The 18,349-nt window shown below is 42.1% G+C and overlaps 1 protein-coding gene across 2 annotated transcripts in view; it reads right to left on the bottom strand.

The window, feature by feature from the left end:
• LOC110497384 (polypeptide N-acetylgalactosaminyltransferase-like 6) overlaps positions 1-18,349 on the bottom strand; it is a 240,779-nt gene that overhangs the window by 172,412 nt on the left and 50,018 nt on the right. For both annotated transcript variants that reach the window (XM_021573464.3, XM_021573463.3), the window contains exons 3-4: positions 8,317-8,425; positions 3,674-3,812 (exon numbers count right to left, since the gene is read on the bottom strand). In XM_021573464.3, coding sequence (XP_021429139.1) covers positions 3,674-3,812; positions 8,317-8,425 — 248 coding nt within the window. The remainder of the gene's footprint in view (positions 1-3,673; positions 3,813-8,316; positions 8,426-18,349) is intronic.

Here is an 18,349-nt window from a genome sequence, read left to right as displayed (position 1 = left end):
AGACCTCTCTTAAATGCATATAGGCTTAAATTAAACTTCCATTTTCCCTTCCTTACTGTATGGAATGAGTGTGTGAGGAAGAGAGAAAGAATGAGAGAGTGAATAAATAAATGACTGAATAGAGACTCCGTTCAGTTCAGGTAAGAATGAAGCAAGACTGTCAGCTTCCGTTGAACTTGATAAGGTAACATTGAACATTACGCAGACTTGATGCTATCAACTGCTGATGTGATTCTTTTTCCTCTCAACTAGGCCTTTGCACCGCCGTGGTTGTCGCACACACAGACCCGATGAGAATGACATTCATGTTACATTCTGTATGGGTAAACGCCTTCAGTCTGTTCCTTACGTGTTGATTTTCCACTCCCAGCATGATTGGATTCCCCACTGTGTCTTATACTGTCTGCCATGCTGTTACAGCCATTTAATAACAGGTCACTGCTCTCCAGATCAGATCCGAACATACTGTAACACCTGCCTGGGTAAATGCATAGGTGTTAATGTTGGATGAAATGTTGAGCAGCGTCTGTAAGGGCTCTCGTCCTCCTCTTCTGAGCAGGAGAAGCGAGAAGGATCGGAGGACCAAAACGCAGGGTGGTAAGTGTCCATAATGTTTATTTTAAAACATAAACTAAACACTATGAAATACAAAACAATAAACGTGAAATGAAAGAAACAGTCCTGTGTGGCGACAAACACCCACAACCCAAAACTGAAACCCAGGCTACCTAAGTATGATTCTCAATCAGGGACAACAATAGACAGCTGCCTCTGATTGAGAACCATACTAGGCTGAACTCAAAAAACAACATAGAAAAACAAACATAGACTGCCCACCCCAACTCACGCCCTTGACCATACTAAAACAAAGATAAAATAACAGAACTAAGGTCAGAACATGACAGAGTCATTTGGTGTAAAATGCACAATGCAGTATCACATCTGCTTTAAAGACATGCCAGGCTTTTTTCTGAGGCAGTGCTCTGTTCAAGTGTAGGCTATGTACACTAACTACCGAACGTTCAACTTCTCCATCATATCGTATGACTTGTGGAACTGATTATAGATAGTCCAATGCTTCAGTAATTGAGAAAAAACTGTAATTAACTCAGCAGTGAAAACATTTTGAAAATAACCAAATATAAAACAGTAACTGAAACCAAGTAGGGTTGGATTCAGGAATAACTATTTTGTGTAAAGGGTTCTATATGAATTCCAAAAGGATTCTACCTGGAACCAAAAAGGGTTATTCAAAGGGTTCTCCAATGGGGACAGCCCTAGGAACCATTTTAGGTTCTAGATAGTGTACAGTATGTGCAGACTGAGAAATACAACATTGCCAAAATGACTTAGCATTCACAGACATCGCAATCCCTTAAATGTTTTTAACCTGTGAGGTTTATTTTCCGTACCGCTTTGTGTCAACAACATCAGCTAGGATAGCGGCAGCACTGGCCTCATTTCCATCTCTTAAATTTGTTGAAATCAGGGGTGTATCTGAGTTATAGCCGTCATTACATTAGGCAGGGAAGCAGAACAGGCAGGCAGAACAGACAGGCAGGCAAAACAGACAGACAGGCAGAGCAGGAAGACAGGCAGGGCCCCAGCTTACTGTGAGGGAGATGGAGATCATTCAGCCACTGTCTACAAAATAACGTTACAGATCACATACTGAGAGGATTGCTGCAGGGCTTTATGAGACTGTAAATAAACAGAGATGCCATGCCCTCTCACCATAGATATTCTCTGTTGTTCTCTCTCTCTCTCTCTCTCTCTAACTCTCTCTCTCCTCCCCTTCCCCTCTCTCTCTATAACTATCTATCCCTCTCCCCCCTCACTCTCTATATCTTTCTCTCTCTATAACTATCTATCTCCCCCTCTTTTTCTCTCTCTCTCTCTCGCTCTCTCTCTCTCTCTCTCTCTCTCTCTCTCCCTTTCTTCCTCCCCTCTCTCTCTCTCGCAAACTAATAAACACACTCTCTCATTCTCTCCCCCCCTCTCTCTCTCACACTCCGCACAAGGCACGTCACCTGCTGAAGAAAATTGCCATGGTTTTTTGTGATGATGGAACTGAACTGAAGAGCATTGCCCTGGAGGGCTGATTTAGCTTCATAGAAACCTGACTTCCTGTCAACACATGTTCTGATCCCACACACACGGAGTGCGGTGTGGAAAACATGTTTACCAGTAATTGAGCACACACCATTTTCACACATGTAAATTGACTTACGTGCGCACCTTGTACGTCCTGTGCATCATGTCGAATATACTTGCACCCACACACCCACACACACCCACACTCTAAATACACACATGCATAGACAGTCACACAGTCAGTAGAGATTAGACACGGGACAATATCCAGAGGGAGAAAACACTATATTTCAATCCTAAGCTTAACTAGCTTTCAAATGAGAAAATGTCCCCATATCCCTCTCCACAGTATGCACAGCACAGTGTGGCATCTAATTTCCCTACCTCGCTAACATGGAATCACTTGGAGTCCAAACGGCACCCTATGCCCTATAAAGTGCATTATGTTTTACCAGGGCCCATAGGGTAAAAAGTAGTTGACTATATAGGGAGTAGGGTGCCATTGGGATGCAGTCACTCTCCAGCCCCCCCGCAGCGGAGGGAATAGTTCTCATTATCGACAGAGCTGTAACACTACTGCAACCCCCCTCCTGACTTCCAACCCATTGCAGTAGGAGTTACTGGAGGATTTGTTTCTTGCAAGGAGATAGAGACAGAGAGACAGACAGAGAGACAGACAGAGAGACAGACAGAGAGACAGACAGAGAGAGACAGACAGACAGACAGACAGACAGACAGAGAGACAGACAGACAGACAGACAGACAGACAGACAGACAGACAGACAGACAGACAGACAGACAGACAGACAGACAGACAGACAGACAGACAGACAGACAGACAGACAGACAGACAGACAGACAGACAGACAGACAGACAGAGAGAGAGAGAGAGAGAGAGAGAGAAAATCCATGTTATTTCTATGAGGGCCTAATGGTGCGCAGAAGGCCAGTGGTTTCTCTCTCTCACTTTCTTACAATGCCTCCTAGTGCTCCCTGAGAGCCATTATGGACCAATCCATCAAATACCTCATTGCAAAAAATAAGCAATATCTGACATCACTGCGAAAAGCAGCCAGTACGGCCATCCTAACGTACATACGCAGCACTGTTCAACTAAACACCTTTGATTGGTACCAGAGCAGCAGAGTAACCACCCACAACAAACCCCTAATCGATGTAAGCTGCCATTTTCCATGTAATGATATTAGCCATGTTTGCCTACTAATGAGTGGCAGTAAAGTGCCAGTGCAGACCGTGTGCATTGTATACGGGTTACATTCACAATTATTTGATGTGAGAATCAATAGAGGTGAACGTGTTTGTTCACGCTCCTCTCCTCCATGCCAATGAACAGACACAGATACTAAGACCTGGGGGATTAGAGAAGACAACATCGTTGGAGATGCGAGGTGTGACCCCATTTTGTGTTTGAAGTGAAATGTTAACACGCACACCGCCTTGTTCTCTCGTTAGTAGTGCAGCAATTGACCCCCAATTAACACACATTATTACCTCTGCTCTGCACATTTATTGTATCAACATTTGGGTCAGAGAAAGACCCATCTGTCTCTCTACTTACTTTGGATGTCTGATGTCTGGTAGAGAGCGGTCCAGGGCGATGTTGTTACTAACGTAGATATTGAAGCCGTTCTCCTTGTAAACCGAGTCGTCACACTCATCTTCAGCCAGAGGGTAGGGCTTGCCGTGCTCCCCTTTCCCTAAAAGACAGAAAATACTGTGAAATCTCAAGGTGCTTTGTTGTGTGTGTGTGTGTGTGTGTGTGTGTGTGTGTGTGTGTGTGTGTGTGTGTGTGTGTGTGTGTGTGTGTGTGTGTGTGTGTGTGTGTGTGTGTGTGTGTGTGCGCCTGTCAGAGGGTCATAATGGTCCACTTTAACCCATTTGTCAATGGGTCTTTTTCGGTAGATACCCCGTGAGGTAATTGCAGTGTTCCTCTTCTCTCCCATTTCTATGATCAGAAAAGACTGTAAATGCACAGATTTTTTCAGGGCTTGGCAGTTAGCCACTTTGGCGTAACGACGACTCCTAAATCCTCAAAAGATATCAAACCAGGAAGGGAAACATTTTTCCTGCCCTGCAATCACTAATACAATTATACACACGTCTGTGATTTATCAGATCAGGAGCGTAAGTATGTATGTGTGTGTGCGTGTGTGTGTGTATGTCTATTTAGAGATGCAAAACACTGTTTTCGGTATTGTAATCAACGTTGGCCCCAAACCAACAACAGGAACCGGGACTTCTTAAATTGAATAAGCGGCCCTCTACACACTCTGCTTAACATGCTGATAGAGAAGAGGAGATTGAAATTTCCTTGGATACTGCCGTTTAGGCACAAGTGAAATACAAACAATAAGCTAAGAGCTGTGTGTTCATTTGAACTGCTACGGTGTGGGTATCTCATTAGGGGGGCTTGGTAAAGCATGCGATGCTAAAAACAGTAGCCTACATGAGTGTGGATCAGTAGCTGTACTGAAACACTGCTATACAGCACCATTCGATGATTCTAAAAGCTCATGGATGCTTATAACAACTTATAGACCTAAAACATTATGCCTGCAGGCTTGAAGTAAAGTATTACTGTCTTTCTTCAAACAAATGATGCTGGTTAGTGGTTACCAAGGTGATGCAATGGTTTGCTGTGTGCACTGAAACCAATTAAGAATAAAAACGCTATGTTTTATTGCATGTGATATACTATGGCAGTAACTATGGTGACATACTATAGTATCTATCCGCACAGGCTGTACTCGAGTCCATCCATTTGTTCTGCGACCCCCCTTACTGTTTAATCTTGAGTCCTGGACTGAGATGTGAAACCTCAGAAAGCATCTGCGTCGGTGACAGAATCATTGGTTCACACTCTGCAATGTGCATTACTGCCTTGAGCTTGACTAAATGGCCACCATGAATCAAGCCCCGGGGGCCCCGGGGGCCCCGACGCCGAAGGGAAGGAGTTACATATCACTTACGCTGCCAATCACACTTGACTGACAGCTTTCTCTTTCATCTAATTAAACCGTTTACCTCGTTTATACCTCCAAGGGGCCAGAAGTAGAGGATCCTATCGGCATACTTTATAAGAGGATGCTGCAGTGAAATCACAAGTGGGTATAGAAGCATCTAATTCCAGAATCCTGCTAATGTGCATTGTTCTTTTTGGACGAGGGACACGTATGAGAGAAATGTACAGCTTCTAATATAAAGAGAAAGCTTACAATACAGAGAGAAATCTCCTAGGGGGAAAGAACTGTTTTAGCGCATATTATTGTATGGTATGTTAAGGTTATCCCTGAAAACACTCCTGGCGTGGCAAACATGCGGTTAATGTACACTGACAGCTGGCTTTGTTTGATGTACGGAGAGGATGCAGAAAGGAAAACAATGACATTCTTAACGAGAGGCTTTCCTTTTGATGTGTGAGCGAGACCGAGGGAAACATGGAAAGTTTCCAGGACGAGTACAAAAGAGGGAAATAGAAAAATCTTTGTTTTTGTAAAATATTAAATGGATTTGGAAGCGGGAGGTGGGAAATATTTTGAGGGCGCCGTCTGCCAAGTAAAGGCTTGTGTTTCAAGTAGGTATCGTATGCCACAATCTTAGAGTCGGCTGGAAATAGGATGAAACGAAACCCACGTCCCTGTCCTCTCATAAACACAATTCATTTTACGTCCTTCGCCAAAACCAACGCTAATGAATAAATCCCTTGCTAAGTTTTACATCGTTCATAATTTCTCTCGTCAACGTGAATTATACATTGACATAAGCAGTGATCCCTCTCAATAATGCGGTGAGTTCAATAACTCTACTGTGAGTATTGTTGGCCGCTGGAAGCTCATTTTCCACGGTACATAATTATTGAAACACTACACCCACAACTCAGGGCAGCCAAGCTCACAGGAGGGAGGCGAAAAACCAAGCAAATGAAATATTCCAATCCAGCACACCCACACATTAATGTTCAATAGTAAAGGATTTCCATTCCATCGGTTCACTCGGAAGGGGCTTGATTTTCGAAACAATGGCGGTTCAAAAAACTAAAGTAAAACATGGACAAAGTGCACTCCCCCAATTTCCCTGCTGACAGAACATGTAAATGGATGCTTTTAAAATGCATAATGGGAGAGACAATATATAGAGAAAATCACTTAATTGGTTTAACACATGAATCATTCCTACATGCTGTTCAATGGGGTTAGATTTTCCACAGCTTCCTGGTTGGGGGATGGTGGTGATTATGAGTCTGTATTCACAAAGAGTCTCAGACTAGGATCATTTTATCCTTTTAGATCATAATTAATAAGAGGTCATGGACAAGGGGGACCTGATCCTAGATCAGCACTCCTACTCGGAGACACTATTTGAACGCAGGCCTTGTTCTGTAATCACTAATCTATTCACAACAGAGATGGGCTAGAGGCTGACGTCTACTTGATTGAGAGATGCTCAACATTTAATTAACAGGCCCATCACAGTACAATGATGTTGATTACCAGCACTGCAGCTTTATAAGTGGTTAATACACATGCCTACAATTCATTATACAGAGCATTTGTATATGGACTGCTTTAGATTCGTAAGTGGTTAATGCATATAGTAGACTACACTTTTCCCATCCGACATACGCAAGAAAAACAGGGGGAAATGTATTACTCACCCCTGGGTTTCATGCACTGATGAGCTATAATCAGCTTGATTCATCCAAAATGAATAGAAAACTTTTTATCATGGTCGCCGCAAACGTACAATCGAGGCTCAACAGATGGTGTGGTACATATGTGGTGGAGGTCTGGTGGGACAATGACCATGCATCATGATCTGACCAGACAGGAGGGCAGAGGGGGCAACGTTCAGGATTTAGGCAGCCATATTGTAGGGTTACGTGATGTGACAGGTCTGCCACCCTAATGGCACCCTATTCCCTACATAGTGCACTACTTTCGAAGAGGGCCCATAGGGGAATGTGGGGAATAGGGTGCCATTTAGACAGAAGCCCTGTTTGACGTCTCTGTTTTAGTCTGGTAGCAATTCAACTTAGTCTAATCTGGCTAATGACTTTATTTAATACTCTGAAGTCTGCATGCATTAGAATTTACAGCCGAGTTCCGCAATTCCAGAAGCTGTAAAAGTGTTCTATTCTCCATTGTTGCCTGGTCATTAATACTGCCTCTGACATGTTTATCTACAGTTGACATGAACCCCTGACCGAAATAATATATTTCCTGTCTGGCATTGATGATTTATCCAGCTTGGCTTCAAATGTTTCCCAGTTCTGGGGTACGTTCCAAAACCCACCTTATTCCCTATATCGTGCACTACCCAGAACTGGTCAAAAGTAGTGCACTCTGTAGGAACTAAGGTTCCGTTTGGGATGTAGACTAGGTCTCTACCAGGATGGGACTATTGAAATCTATCTGCTAAAATATTAAAGCTTTAACTGGCAATGGCACAGAGATTTAACCTTAAGGGGGCCAAGACTGAAAATACTTAAGTTTCAAATAGAGCTCTTTTTGACTGATGCTGTAACTGCACAGCGGCAGGAAGGAGACACAGATACTGTGTTTGGATTAGGAGAGGAACATTGGGTCTCTGCCTCTCTGCTCTTTACTTGACATTTATGTAATGAATGGAAATAGAAATAGCTGGGTTACTGTATGTGTGGACAGAATCATTTCTGGCCCGAACACCCCTCCCCCAGATTCTTCTTGTATGAATAGTGGATACTATTAGCTTGTCTGCCAGTGACCTTTTCTAATTAATGTAAATCTGAATTGAGATTGTGGTACATGTTCTCACTTAGCTAAGGGTTAGTCTTGCCTCTACTTGGTGGAAACAGACAATAATGAGTTCTTTTTTTATATGTCTCAAATGGAAATGCATTTGTCCAGCATCTGGGCTCCCGTTGCTCAAGAAGCAGAGCTAAAGCGAACATTATCAAATAGACCAATATGACTTACAAAGTTACTGTCCAGTACCTACAGTACCTTAATAATACACTTACAGCCTTGGAAAACAATCTCCCCTTTCCCTTCATGGAAACCATCACAGTAAATCATGATAAAGAGAGACTTGGTTAAGGTTCTTTATGTAGACATTCGTTACGTGAGGTCTCAGCTTGCTCACTGTGTGCAGAGTGAAAACTCTTTAGCTACAGGAGGTGTAGTGATTGTCTGTGGTTTCCTGTGAGTTCTCTGTGAGACGTACCGACACGCAGTTCATCTCTCCTGATGCTCTCGTTATCATGCCAGTCTCTCCTCCTCAAGCCGTCCGTCCAGGTGTAAATGTGTCCTTCGCTCAGCCCCAGCGAGAAGCCCTGAGAAAGAGGAGAGGAGGAAGAGGGTGGGGGACAATTCCATCATTCCATCATCGCCCACTCTGAGAGATTAAACGCTGTAATTCAGTGTGAGCCTCAGCCAAACAGTAATATCAAATCAAATCAAATGTATTTATATAGCCCTTCGTACATCAGCTGATATCTCAAAGTGCTGTACAGAAACCCAGCCTAAAACCCCAAACAGCAAGCAATGCAGGTGTTGAAGCACGTTGGCTAGGAAAAACTCCCTAGAAAGGCCAAAACCTAGGAAGAAACCTAGAGAGGAACCAGGCTATGAGGGGTGGAACCAGGCTATGAAGAGAAAGGTAAAACACTTACATTTTGATAGAGCGTTCAGCCCTGATAATTTAACTGACCATCATTTCTATTCATTCTCCCTTCACTCCATCAACAGTCGAACATGTGCTGATTCTAATATTTTTAAATGTTTTCTTCTATATGAATGACATTTGAATTCAACTGTCAAAAATAATGTATGCATGAACGAGCCTGAAGTGACTTCAAATTGCTCTCTAAAGTGCTTCCCAGTGCAACAAAAGCTAGTAATAATTCAGATACCCTAAGCTTTGTTCTGCTTTCTGTTTGCTTTCTGTGAATTTTGAAGGTTGCCTTGGAGGTTCAGAGAAATAATTGCCTTTAACCTGGACTTTAGCAGGGAGCTTGCTGCAAACACAAATACAGTCAATGTTTTTTGCTGTACATTCATCTAATGTCATTGAACACTGGTTACTTTAATAATGTTTACAAACTGTTTTACAAACTTCATATGAATATACTGTATCCTAGTCAAGGCTCATCCTATATAACTACTGCTGTACAGTCGTGGCCAAGTTTTGAGAATTGCACAAATATAAATTGTCACAAAGTTTGCTGCCTCAGTTCGTATGATGGCAATTTGCATATACTCCAGAAGAGTGATCAGATGAATTGCAATTAATTGCAAAGTCTCTCTTTGCCATGCAAATTATCTGAATCCCCAAAAAACATTTCCACTGCATTTCAGCCCTGCCACAAAAGGACCAGCTGACATCATGTCAGTGATTCTCTCGTTAACACAGGTGTGAGTGTTGACGAGGACAAGGCTCTGTCATGCTGATTGAGTTCGAATAACAGACTGGAAGCTTCAAAAGGAGGGTGGTGCTTGGAATCATTGTTCTTCCTCTGTCAACCATGATTACCTGCAAGGAAACACGTGCCATCATCATTGCTTTGCACAAAAAGGGCTTCACAGGCAAGGATATTGCTGCCAGTAAGATTGCAACTAAATAATCCATTTATCGGATCATCAAGAACTTCAAGGAGAGCGGTTCAATTGTTGTGAAGAAGACTTCAGGACGCCCAAGAAAGTCCAGCAAGCGCCAGGACCGTCTCCTAAAGTTGATTCAGCTGCGGGATCGGGGCACCACCAGTACAGAACTTGCTCAGGAATGGCAGCAGGCAAGTGTGAGTGCATCTGCCCGCACAGTGAGGCGAAGACTTTTGGAGGATGGCCCGGTGTCAAGAAGGGCAGCAAAGAAGCCACTTCTCTCCAGGAAAAACATCAGGGACAGACTGATATTCTGCAAAGGGTACAGGGATTGGACTGCTGAGGACTGGGGTAAAGTCATTTTCTCTGATGAATCCCCTTTCCGATTGCTTGGGGCATTCGGAAAAAGACTTGTCCAGAGAAGACAAGGTGAGCGCTATCATCAGTCTTGTGTCATGCCAACAGTAAAGCATCCTGAGACCATTCATGTATGGGGTTGCTTCTCAGCCAAGGGAGTGGGCTCCCTCACAATTTTGCCTATGGACACAGCCATGAATAAAGAATGGTACCAACACATCCTCCGAGAGCAAATTCTCCCAATGATCCCGGAACAGTTTGGTGACGAACAATGCCTTTTCCAGCATGATGGAGCACCTTGCCACAAGGCAAAAGTAATAACTAAGTGGCTCGGGGAACAAAACATCAATATTTTGGGTCCATGGCCAGGAAACTCCCCAGACCTTAATCCCATTGAGAACTTGTGGTCAATCCTCAAAACCGACAAATTCTGACAAACTCCAAGCATTGATTATGCCAGAATTGGCTGCCATCAGTCAGGATGTGGCCCAGAAGTTAATTGACAGCATGCCCAGGTGGTTTGCAGAGGTCTTGAAAAAGAAGGGTCAACACTGCAAAAATTGACTCTTTGCATCAACTTCACGTAATTGTCAATAAAAGCCTTTGACACTTATGAAATGCTGACATCTGACAAAAATGTCTGAGAAACTGAAGCAGCACACTTTGTGGAAATTAATATTTGTGTCATTCTCAAAACTTTTGGCCACGACTGTTCTATTCATATACTGTCCTAACTGTCTCTACACACAATTCACATACATACAGCACCAGTCAAACGTTTGGACACTCCTATTCATTCAAGTGCTTTTCTTTCTTTTTAGTATTTTCTACATTTGATTTATTTTACCTTTATTTAACCAGGCAAGTCAGTTAAGAACAAATTCTTATTTTCAATAAGGGCCTAGGAACAGTGGGTTCACTGCCTGTTCAGGGGCAGAACGACAGATTTGTACCTTGTCAGCTCAGGGGTTTGAACTCGCAACCTTATGGATTCATGTAGTAACCAAAAAAGTGTAACCAAAAAACAAATCAAAATATATTTTATATTTGAGATTCTTCAAAGTAGCCATCCTTTTCCTTGATGACAGCTTTACACACTATTGGCATTCTCTCAACCAACTTCATGAGGTCGTCACCTGGAATGCATTTAAATTAATAGGTGTGCCTTGTTAAAAGTTAATTTGTTGAATTCCTTTCCTTCTTAATGCGTTTGAGCCAATCAGTTGTGCTGTGACAAGGTAGGGTTGGTACACAGAAGATTTGGTAAAAGACCAAGCAAAGAGAAACAACAGTCCATCATTACTTTAAGACATGAAGGTCAGTCAATATGGAACATTTCAAGAACTTTGTGCAGCCACAAAAAACATCTAGCTCTATGATGAAACTGGCTCTCATGAGGACCGCCACAGGAAAGGAAGACGCAGAGTTACCTCTGCTGCAGAGGATACATTCATTAGAGTCACCAGCCTCAGAAATTGCTGCCAAAAGAACTGCTTCACAGAGTTCAAGTAACAGATACATCTATCTCAACATCAACTGTTCAGAGGAGACTATGTGAATCAGGCCTTCCTGGTTGAATTGCTGCAAAGAAACCACTACTGAAGGACACCAATAAGAAGAGGAGACTTGCGTAGGCCAAGAAACACAAGCAATAGACATTAGATCGGTGGAAATTTGTCCTTTGGTCTGATGAGTCCAAATTTGAGATTTTTGGTTCCAACCGCCGTGTGTTTGTGAGACGCAGAGTAGATGAATGGATGATCTCTGCATGTGTGGTTCCCACCCCACCGTGAAGCATGGAGGAGGTGGGGTGATGGTGTGGGGGTGCGTTGCTGGTGACACTGTAAGTTATTTATTTAGAATTCTATTTGACCAAGAAGGACAGTGATGAAATGCTGCATCAGATGACCTGGCCTCCACAATCACCCGATCTCAACCAAATTGAGATGGTTTGGGATGAGTTGGACCGCAGAGTGAAGGAAAAGCAGCCAACAAGTGCTCAGCACAAGACTGTTGGAAAAGCATTCCAGGTGAAGCTGTTTGAGAGAATGCCAAGTGTGCAAAGCTGTCATCAAGGCAAAGGCTGGCTACTTTGAAGAATCTAAAATCTAAATATATTTAATAAACACTTTTTCTGGTTAGTACATGATTCCATGTGTGTGATTTCATCGTTTTTATGTCTTCTTCACTATTATTCTACAATGTAGAAAATAGTAAAAAATAAAGAAATATTTATTTACATTCCTGACTCTAACATTACTCAATCTGATGTCTTAATTTCTTGTTCTTTTATTTTACTTTTGGATTATGTGAGCATTGTTATTGTATTGCTAGATGTTGCTGCATTGTTGGAGCTAGAAACATACGCATTTTGCTGCAATGGCGATAACATCTGCAAAACTGTGTACGTGACCAATAAACTTTCATTTTATTTGAAGTCATAACCGGAGGGGGAAGAATAAGCTTTTATGAAATTCTACTTTTAAAAGCACCGTGGCGCAGAATAGGGCTTCGTAATCTCTCCTTCTCTCTCTCTCTCTCACACACACACACTCACTGATATGATAAATCTCAAAGGTGTGTATGATCATATTAGTCATCGCAGGGCAGGCAAAATGTTTCCCTTCCTGGTTTGATATCTTTTGAGGATTTAGGAGTCGTCGTTACGTCAAAGTGGCTAACTGCCAAGCCCTGAAAAAAATCTATGCATTTACAGTCTTTTCTGATCATAGAAATGGGAGAGAAGAGGAACACTGCAATTACCTCACGGGGTATCTACCGAAAAAGACCCATTGACAAATGGGTTAAAGAGGACCATTATGTGTCCTGTCTGTTTCCAAAAGCTGCTGAAAAGTGGCCCTTTCGAGGCCCTGCATCATTTTATTTCTCAAGAGATGCTGAAGTATCATGGCATGTAGGTGGAAATGTGGTTATTGTGGTTCAAATGGACCCCTCACCAAATGGATCCCTCACAAATGGACCCCTATAGTACTTTGCCTCAGAAGAGCTAACTTTTCAGCAGCTTTTGGAAACAGACAGGGCACCAGAGTCATAACGATCCACTTTAACCCTTCCCATTTGTCAATGGGTATTTTATGTTCGATTCCCTGAGGAGTAATTGAGGTGTTTCTCTTCTCACCCCTAGTAGCAGTGGGATAATGCCCTATGGGTAGCTGCATGGCTATTACGAGCAATTTGAGCTACAAGGCTACAACTAGACTTGGTTATGTTCAGTAGGGCACGCAGTAGTAAAATCTCATCAGATAGTACTTCCCTGTTTCACGGCATTTCAAAACGTTTCCCCTCAACTGAACAAGACAATAGAGCCATTCTGTAATGCTATTATCTCATCTCAGAGATCCTGATAGCTCTGAGAACAAACACACTCCTGAATGGTAAATCAACAGACGTTCCTCATGAGAGTCGTATTGGAGTGGTTTACTGTTGGCTGAAGGCGATATGGCTGTGTTTACACAGGCAGCCCATTTGTGATATTTTTCCACTAATTGGACTTTTGACCAATCAAATCAGCTCTGAGAAAGATTGGATGTGAAAAGATCATAATTGGGTTGCCTGTGTAAATGCAGCCCATGAGGCACACATCAAAATAAGGGATTTGGAGATAGAGGAGCAATAGTAATTTAAAGAGACACACCACAATGAATATGTGCTTTTGAATAACTTTAAAAAGCCATGTAGATATATGAAGAGAGCGATCATGATCATATAGGAGAAATTCAATTATTGAATGAGGTGGTATTTTAGAGCTAATCAGCCTCCGCTGGACATAATCCAGTTACCTTACAGCTGGACATAATCCAGTTACTTTACAGCTGGACATAATCCAGTTACTTTACAGCTGGACATAATCCAGTTACTTTACAGCTGGACATAATCCAGTTACTTTACAGCTGGACATAATCCAGTTACTTTACAACTGGACATAATCCAGTTACTTTACAGCTGGACATAATCCAGTTACTTTACAACTGGACATAATCCAATTACTTTACAGCTGGACATAATTCAGTTACTTTACAGCTGGACATAATCCAGTTACTTTACAGCTGGACATAATCCAGTTACTTTACAGCTGGCCATAATCCAGTTACTTTACAACTGGACATAATCCAGTTACTTTACAGTTGGACATAATCCAGTTATTTTACAGTTGAACATAATCCAGTTACTTTACAACTGGACATAATCCAGTTACTTTACAGTTGGACATAATCCAGTTACTTTACAGTTGAACATAATCCAGTTACTTTACAACTGGACATAATCCAGTTACTTTACAGTTGGACATAATCCAGTTACTTTACAGTTGAACATAATCCAGTTACTTTACAACTGGACATAATCCAGTTACTTTACAACTGGACATAATCCAGTTACTTTACAACTGGACATAATCCAGTTACTTTACAACTGGACATAATCCAGTTACTTTACAACTGGACATAATCCAGTTACTTTACAGTTGGACATAATCCAGTTATTTTACAGTTGAACATAATCCAGTTACTTTACAACTGGACATAATCCAGTTACTTTACAGTTGGACATAATCCAGTTACTTTACAGTTGAACATAATCCAGTTACTTTACAACTGGACATAATCCAGTTACTTTACAACTGGACATAATCCAGTTACTTTACAACTGGACATAATCCAGTTACTTTACAGTTGGACATAATCCAGTTACTTTACAACTGGACATAATCCAGTTACTTTACAACTGGACATAATCCAGTTACTTTACAACTGGACATAATCCAGTTACTTTACAGTTGGACATAATCCAGTTACTTTACAGTTGGACGTTATCTAAAATCTAACGGAGCGTGTCTTTTTGAGACACAGTTATTACAGTCTCCTCACTTTACTAATCAGAGGTAAGAAGGATAGGGAAACAGTTGGATAATTGAAAATAAGCTCCAATGTAAAATAAAGCATGAGGTTGAAAATAAAAATGTGTGTTTACTGCTTAGAGTTCCATTCTCTATTAGGGACAGACGTGAGATTTAGAGAGCACATCTGATAAACCTTGTGATGAAAAAACAAGGACATTGTTGACTTCTAAAAGTCAACTGATGCTACTAATTAGCATAAAATACATTTCAGACTTTTCTTTCCTTTTTTATGTAATGTTGCCATGACAACTGTTCAATAAACTGAGGATACGTTATGAAGTCACTTCACCCACATGAGAGTAAAGGATACTACAGTTTATGTGAGGGATAACTGTCTGTTTTCACACATCCACGCCAGCTTGTTTTCAGCACAAATAATATATTCTAACTACTCAGGTAGAGCCTAAGAGGCTGATATCATTACAGTCACAACTGTGACCCTGCGAAACCCTGCACTTTGAGTAATTTACATCTCTCTCAAGCTGACACAGGAAACACAGCGCAAAATAATTGCCAAGCCAAGAGGTAATCCCAATCTTTAAAGGAGTGCAAGTTTCATTTACATTGTTCTATAATTCCTATTTCATTGCCACCTGAAGACACTAGGTCCACACCTGTTAAATGTCTAAATGACCCCAGGGTTTCACACACACGAAGACAGATAGGGAACTCATCTTCTGATCCACACCTCATAAAGGGCAGGTCAAGAGGTGTCGGAGCTGGCTACCAATATTTCATGACTTCTCCTTCTCAGACTCCCAGGCTTTGAAAGCTAAGACACAGACACACACACACACACAAAAATGTGTGTGTGCATGCAAACACACACACACATACACACAAAGTGAACAAATACGCACAAATACGAACTAAACAGGCCGCTGCCCTAAGCACTGTGCATCTGTTCATATCCTTTCACCTGCTTTAAATATTTTAATGTAGACTGTATAATGGGTATCTATACTATGTTTTTCTAGGTTAGTATCGTGTCAGGAATAACTCCAGAGTACAACGTTTTCTTCTCTCCAGTTCTATCCAGAATAGAACATCAGTATGCATGGAGCTAGCTAATCGACCTAGCCTCTGAAAATCTGAAGAGTGTTGTTTTCTGCAAAGAGGTTGAATTCTTGGTCAGGGTTGTTCTTGTTCAGGGTTGTCCTGGACTCATTGTGAACTGTGAGACTGTTCCTTTTGGTCTGGGTTTTGTCCTTCAATGTCCTTGCAGCACTGGCGGTGAGCCACTTGAAAAATACATCTGAAAGATACACACACTACTTCAAGGTAAAGTTAGGTAGGAGGCTATTGATTAAGTTCCTGCTTTAAAGGCTGATTCTTAAATACTTTTCCCCAACAGTCCAGATATTTTCCGACACGCACGATACAGGAAGTTATTTTTCCAACCGTCTTCGGTAAGAGAACTTTGTGGGTAAACGCAAATGGTCCTTTTCCTCTATGCCCTATGTGTATTCAAACTAAAACCTTATGGAGAAATAAGCCCTAATGCTTTGAAAATATACACTTTTCCCACCAACCAATGCTGTAAAACACAATCAAGGTGGAAAGTAAGTCAAATCCACACAGTTGAGCATACTTAAAAATCTCTTATATTCTCCAGACAGATACTGTAGCTAGACAGACAGAAAGGCTGATCAATAAACAGTACAGTGACCTTGCCTCTGTAAATCTGACCTCAGCAGTGGATCAAGGCTTGACAGGTCCTGTGGGGTATGGCTCGAATCAAAATAAAAGGAAGACATACTACTCAGACCAGACTAACCCTGTGTTAGTGTACTCTCCATAGAGTTAAACATGTCACTCTATCCATCTCCGGGGTACTCCCTCTCTCTCTAAACAGTCTCCTCTGTTTATTCTGTTCTGTTTTTTCTTCTCTCCACTGATCTGTTCCTTCTAATCCTGTACTGTACAGTGTACTCTTCCTCTCTCTCTGAAACCAAAATGTTGTTTGGTTTTCCCTCTCCTCTCCGGTCCAGTACTTATTCTGTTCATCTGTTCTGTTCATCTGTTCTGTTCCTCTGTTCTGTTCATCTGTTCTGTTCTGTCCTGTTCTGTTAATCTGTTCCATTGTGTCGTGTTCTGTTAATCTGTCCTGTCCTGTTCTGTCCTGTTCTGTTAATCTGTCCTGTTCTGTTCTGTCCTATTCATCTGTTCTGTTCTGTCCTGTTCTGTCCATCTGTTCTGTCCTGTTATGTTCACCTCTCCTGTTCTGTCCTGTTCTGTTCTGTCCTGTCCTATTCATCTGTTATGTTCTGTCCTCTTCTTTTCATCTGTTCTGTCCTGTCCTGTCCTGTCCTGTCCTGTTCTGTTGCATTTTCTTCTCCTTCACCTTGTCTGTTTGCTCTCCTCCTCCTCTCCTCCTTATTCTGTGGTTCCTCCATTCCCTTTCTGTTTTCTCTCTCTCTCCTCCTCCTCTACTCTTTCTCTTCTTCTTCCCTCTGTTCTTAGAGCCTGCTGAGACTGGCAGTCTGCCGGGCTGCGCTCCCTGCACATTGATTCCAGTAAATTTACCAATTACCGTACAGGCTCTGCCCAGACAGCTCGGGGTCTAGGGCCACAGACTCACTGCACAATGTGCTACTTAATTACACATGCTGAGAATGCTGCTCTCTCGCTCAGCAGAGGAACACGCAGGTATTGCAGGAGTTGTTTTATAACTTACATGCGCTAACAAACAGATTCATTTGGGAGTACTTTTAGGTCTCTGTATTCTAACAATGAGAACGGTTCATCATGTAATGATGGCAGACGATGTGATTTTCAATAGATATCTGCAGTGATACTATAGAACTGACATTTAACAACCCATTTGAGAAGGTTGTTAGGTATTCTGACTTTCTCTGGTCACCAACTGTGACTCAGTAGTAATCTGTCTGTCTCTCTCTCATCATCACTACCAGTCCCATGTGGCGCTGCAAATGAATGTCTGTGTGGATTTGGCATCCAGTTCTGTCTCTCGTCTCTTTCTCGTTCACTATGGATAGTGTGTGACTCCGTGCCTACAGCCCCTTCCCTCTCTCTCTTTCCATTCTATGCCAGGAAAGAAACGAACATGGGAAGATATTTCACTCTCCCTATTCAAATGTTTGCTCATCAGAGTGCAGTGAAGACCCTGGTAGTGGCCGTCGAGTTCGCTCCGCTCTCTCTGGAGGGAGAGAGGTAATGAAGTTTTCACTGGCACATATTTACGAGAGAGAGAAAGGGAGAGACAGAGACAGAGACAGAGAGAGAGAGCGAGAGAGAGAGAGAGAGACACAGAGAGAGAGAGACAGAGACAGAGAGAGAGAGAGAGAGAGAGAGAGAGACAGAAACAGAGACAGAGACAGAGAGAGAGAGAGAGAGAGAGAGAGAGAGAGAGAGAAAAAAA

Source organism: Oncorhynchus mykiss, chromosome 19 (assembly GCF_057628025.1).
Source record: "Oncorhynchus mykiss isolate SJ-2025 chromosome 19, ASM5762802v1, whole genome shotgun sequence".
Lineage (NCBI taxonomy): Eukaryota > Metazoa > Chordata > Actinopteri > Salmoniformes > Salmonidae > Oncorhynchus > Oncorhynchus mykiss.
The sequence above is the reverse complement of the archived record's forward strand: the minus strand, read 5'-3'. Positions and strand labels throughout refer to the sequence as shown.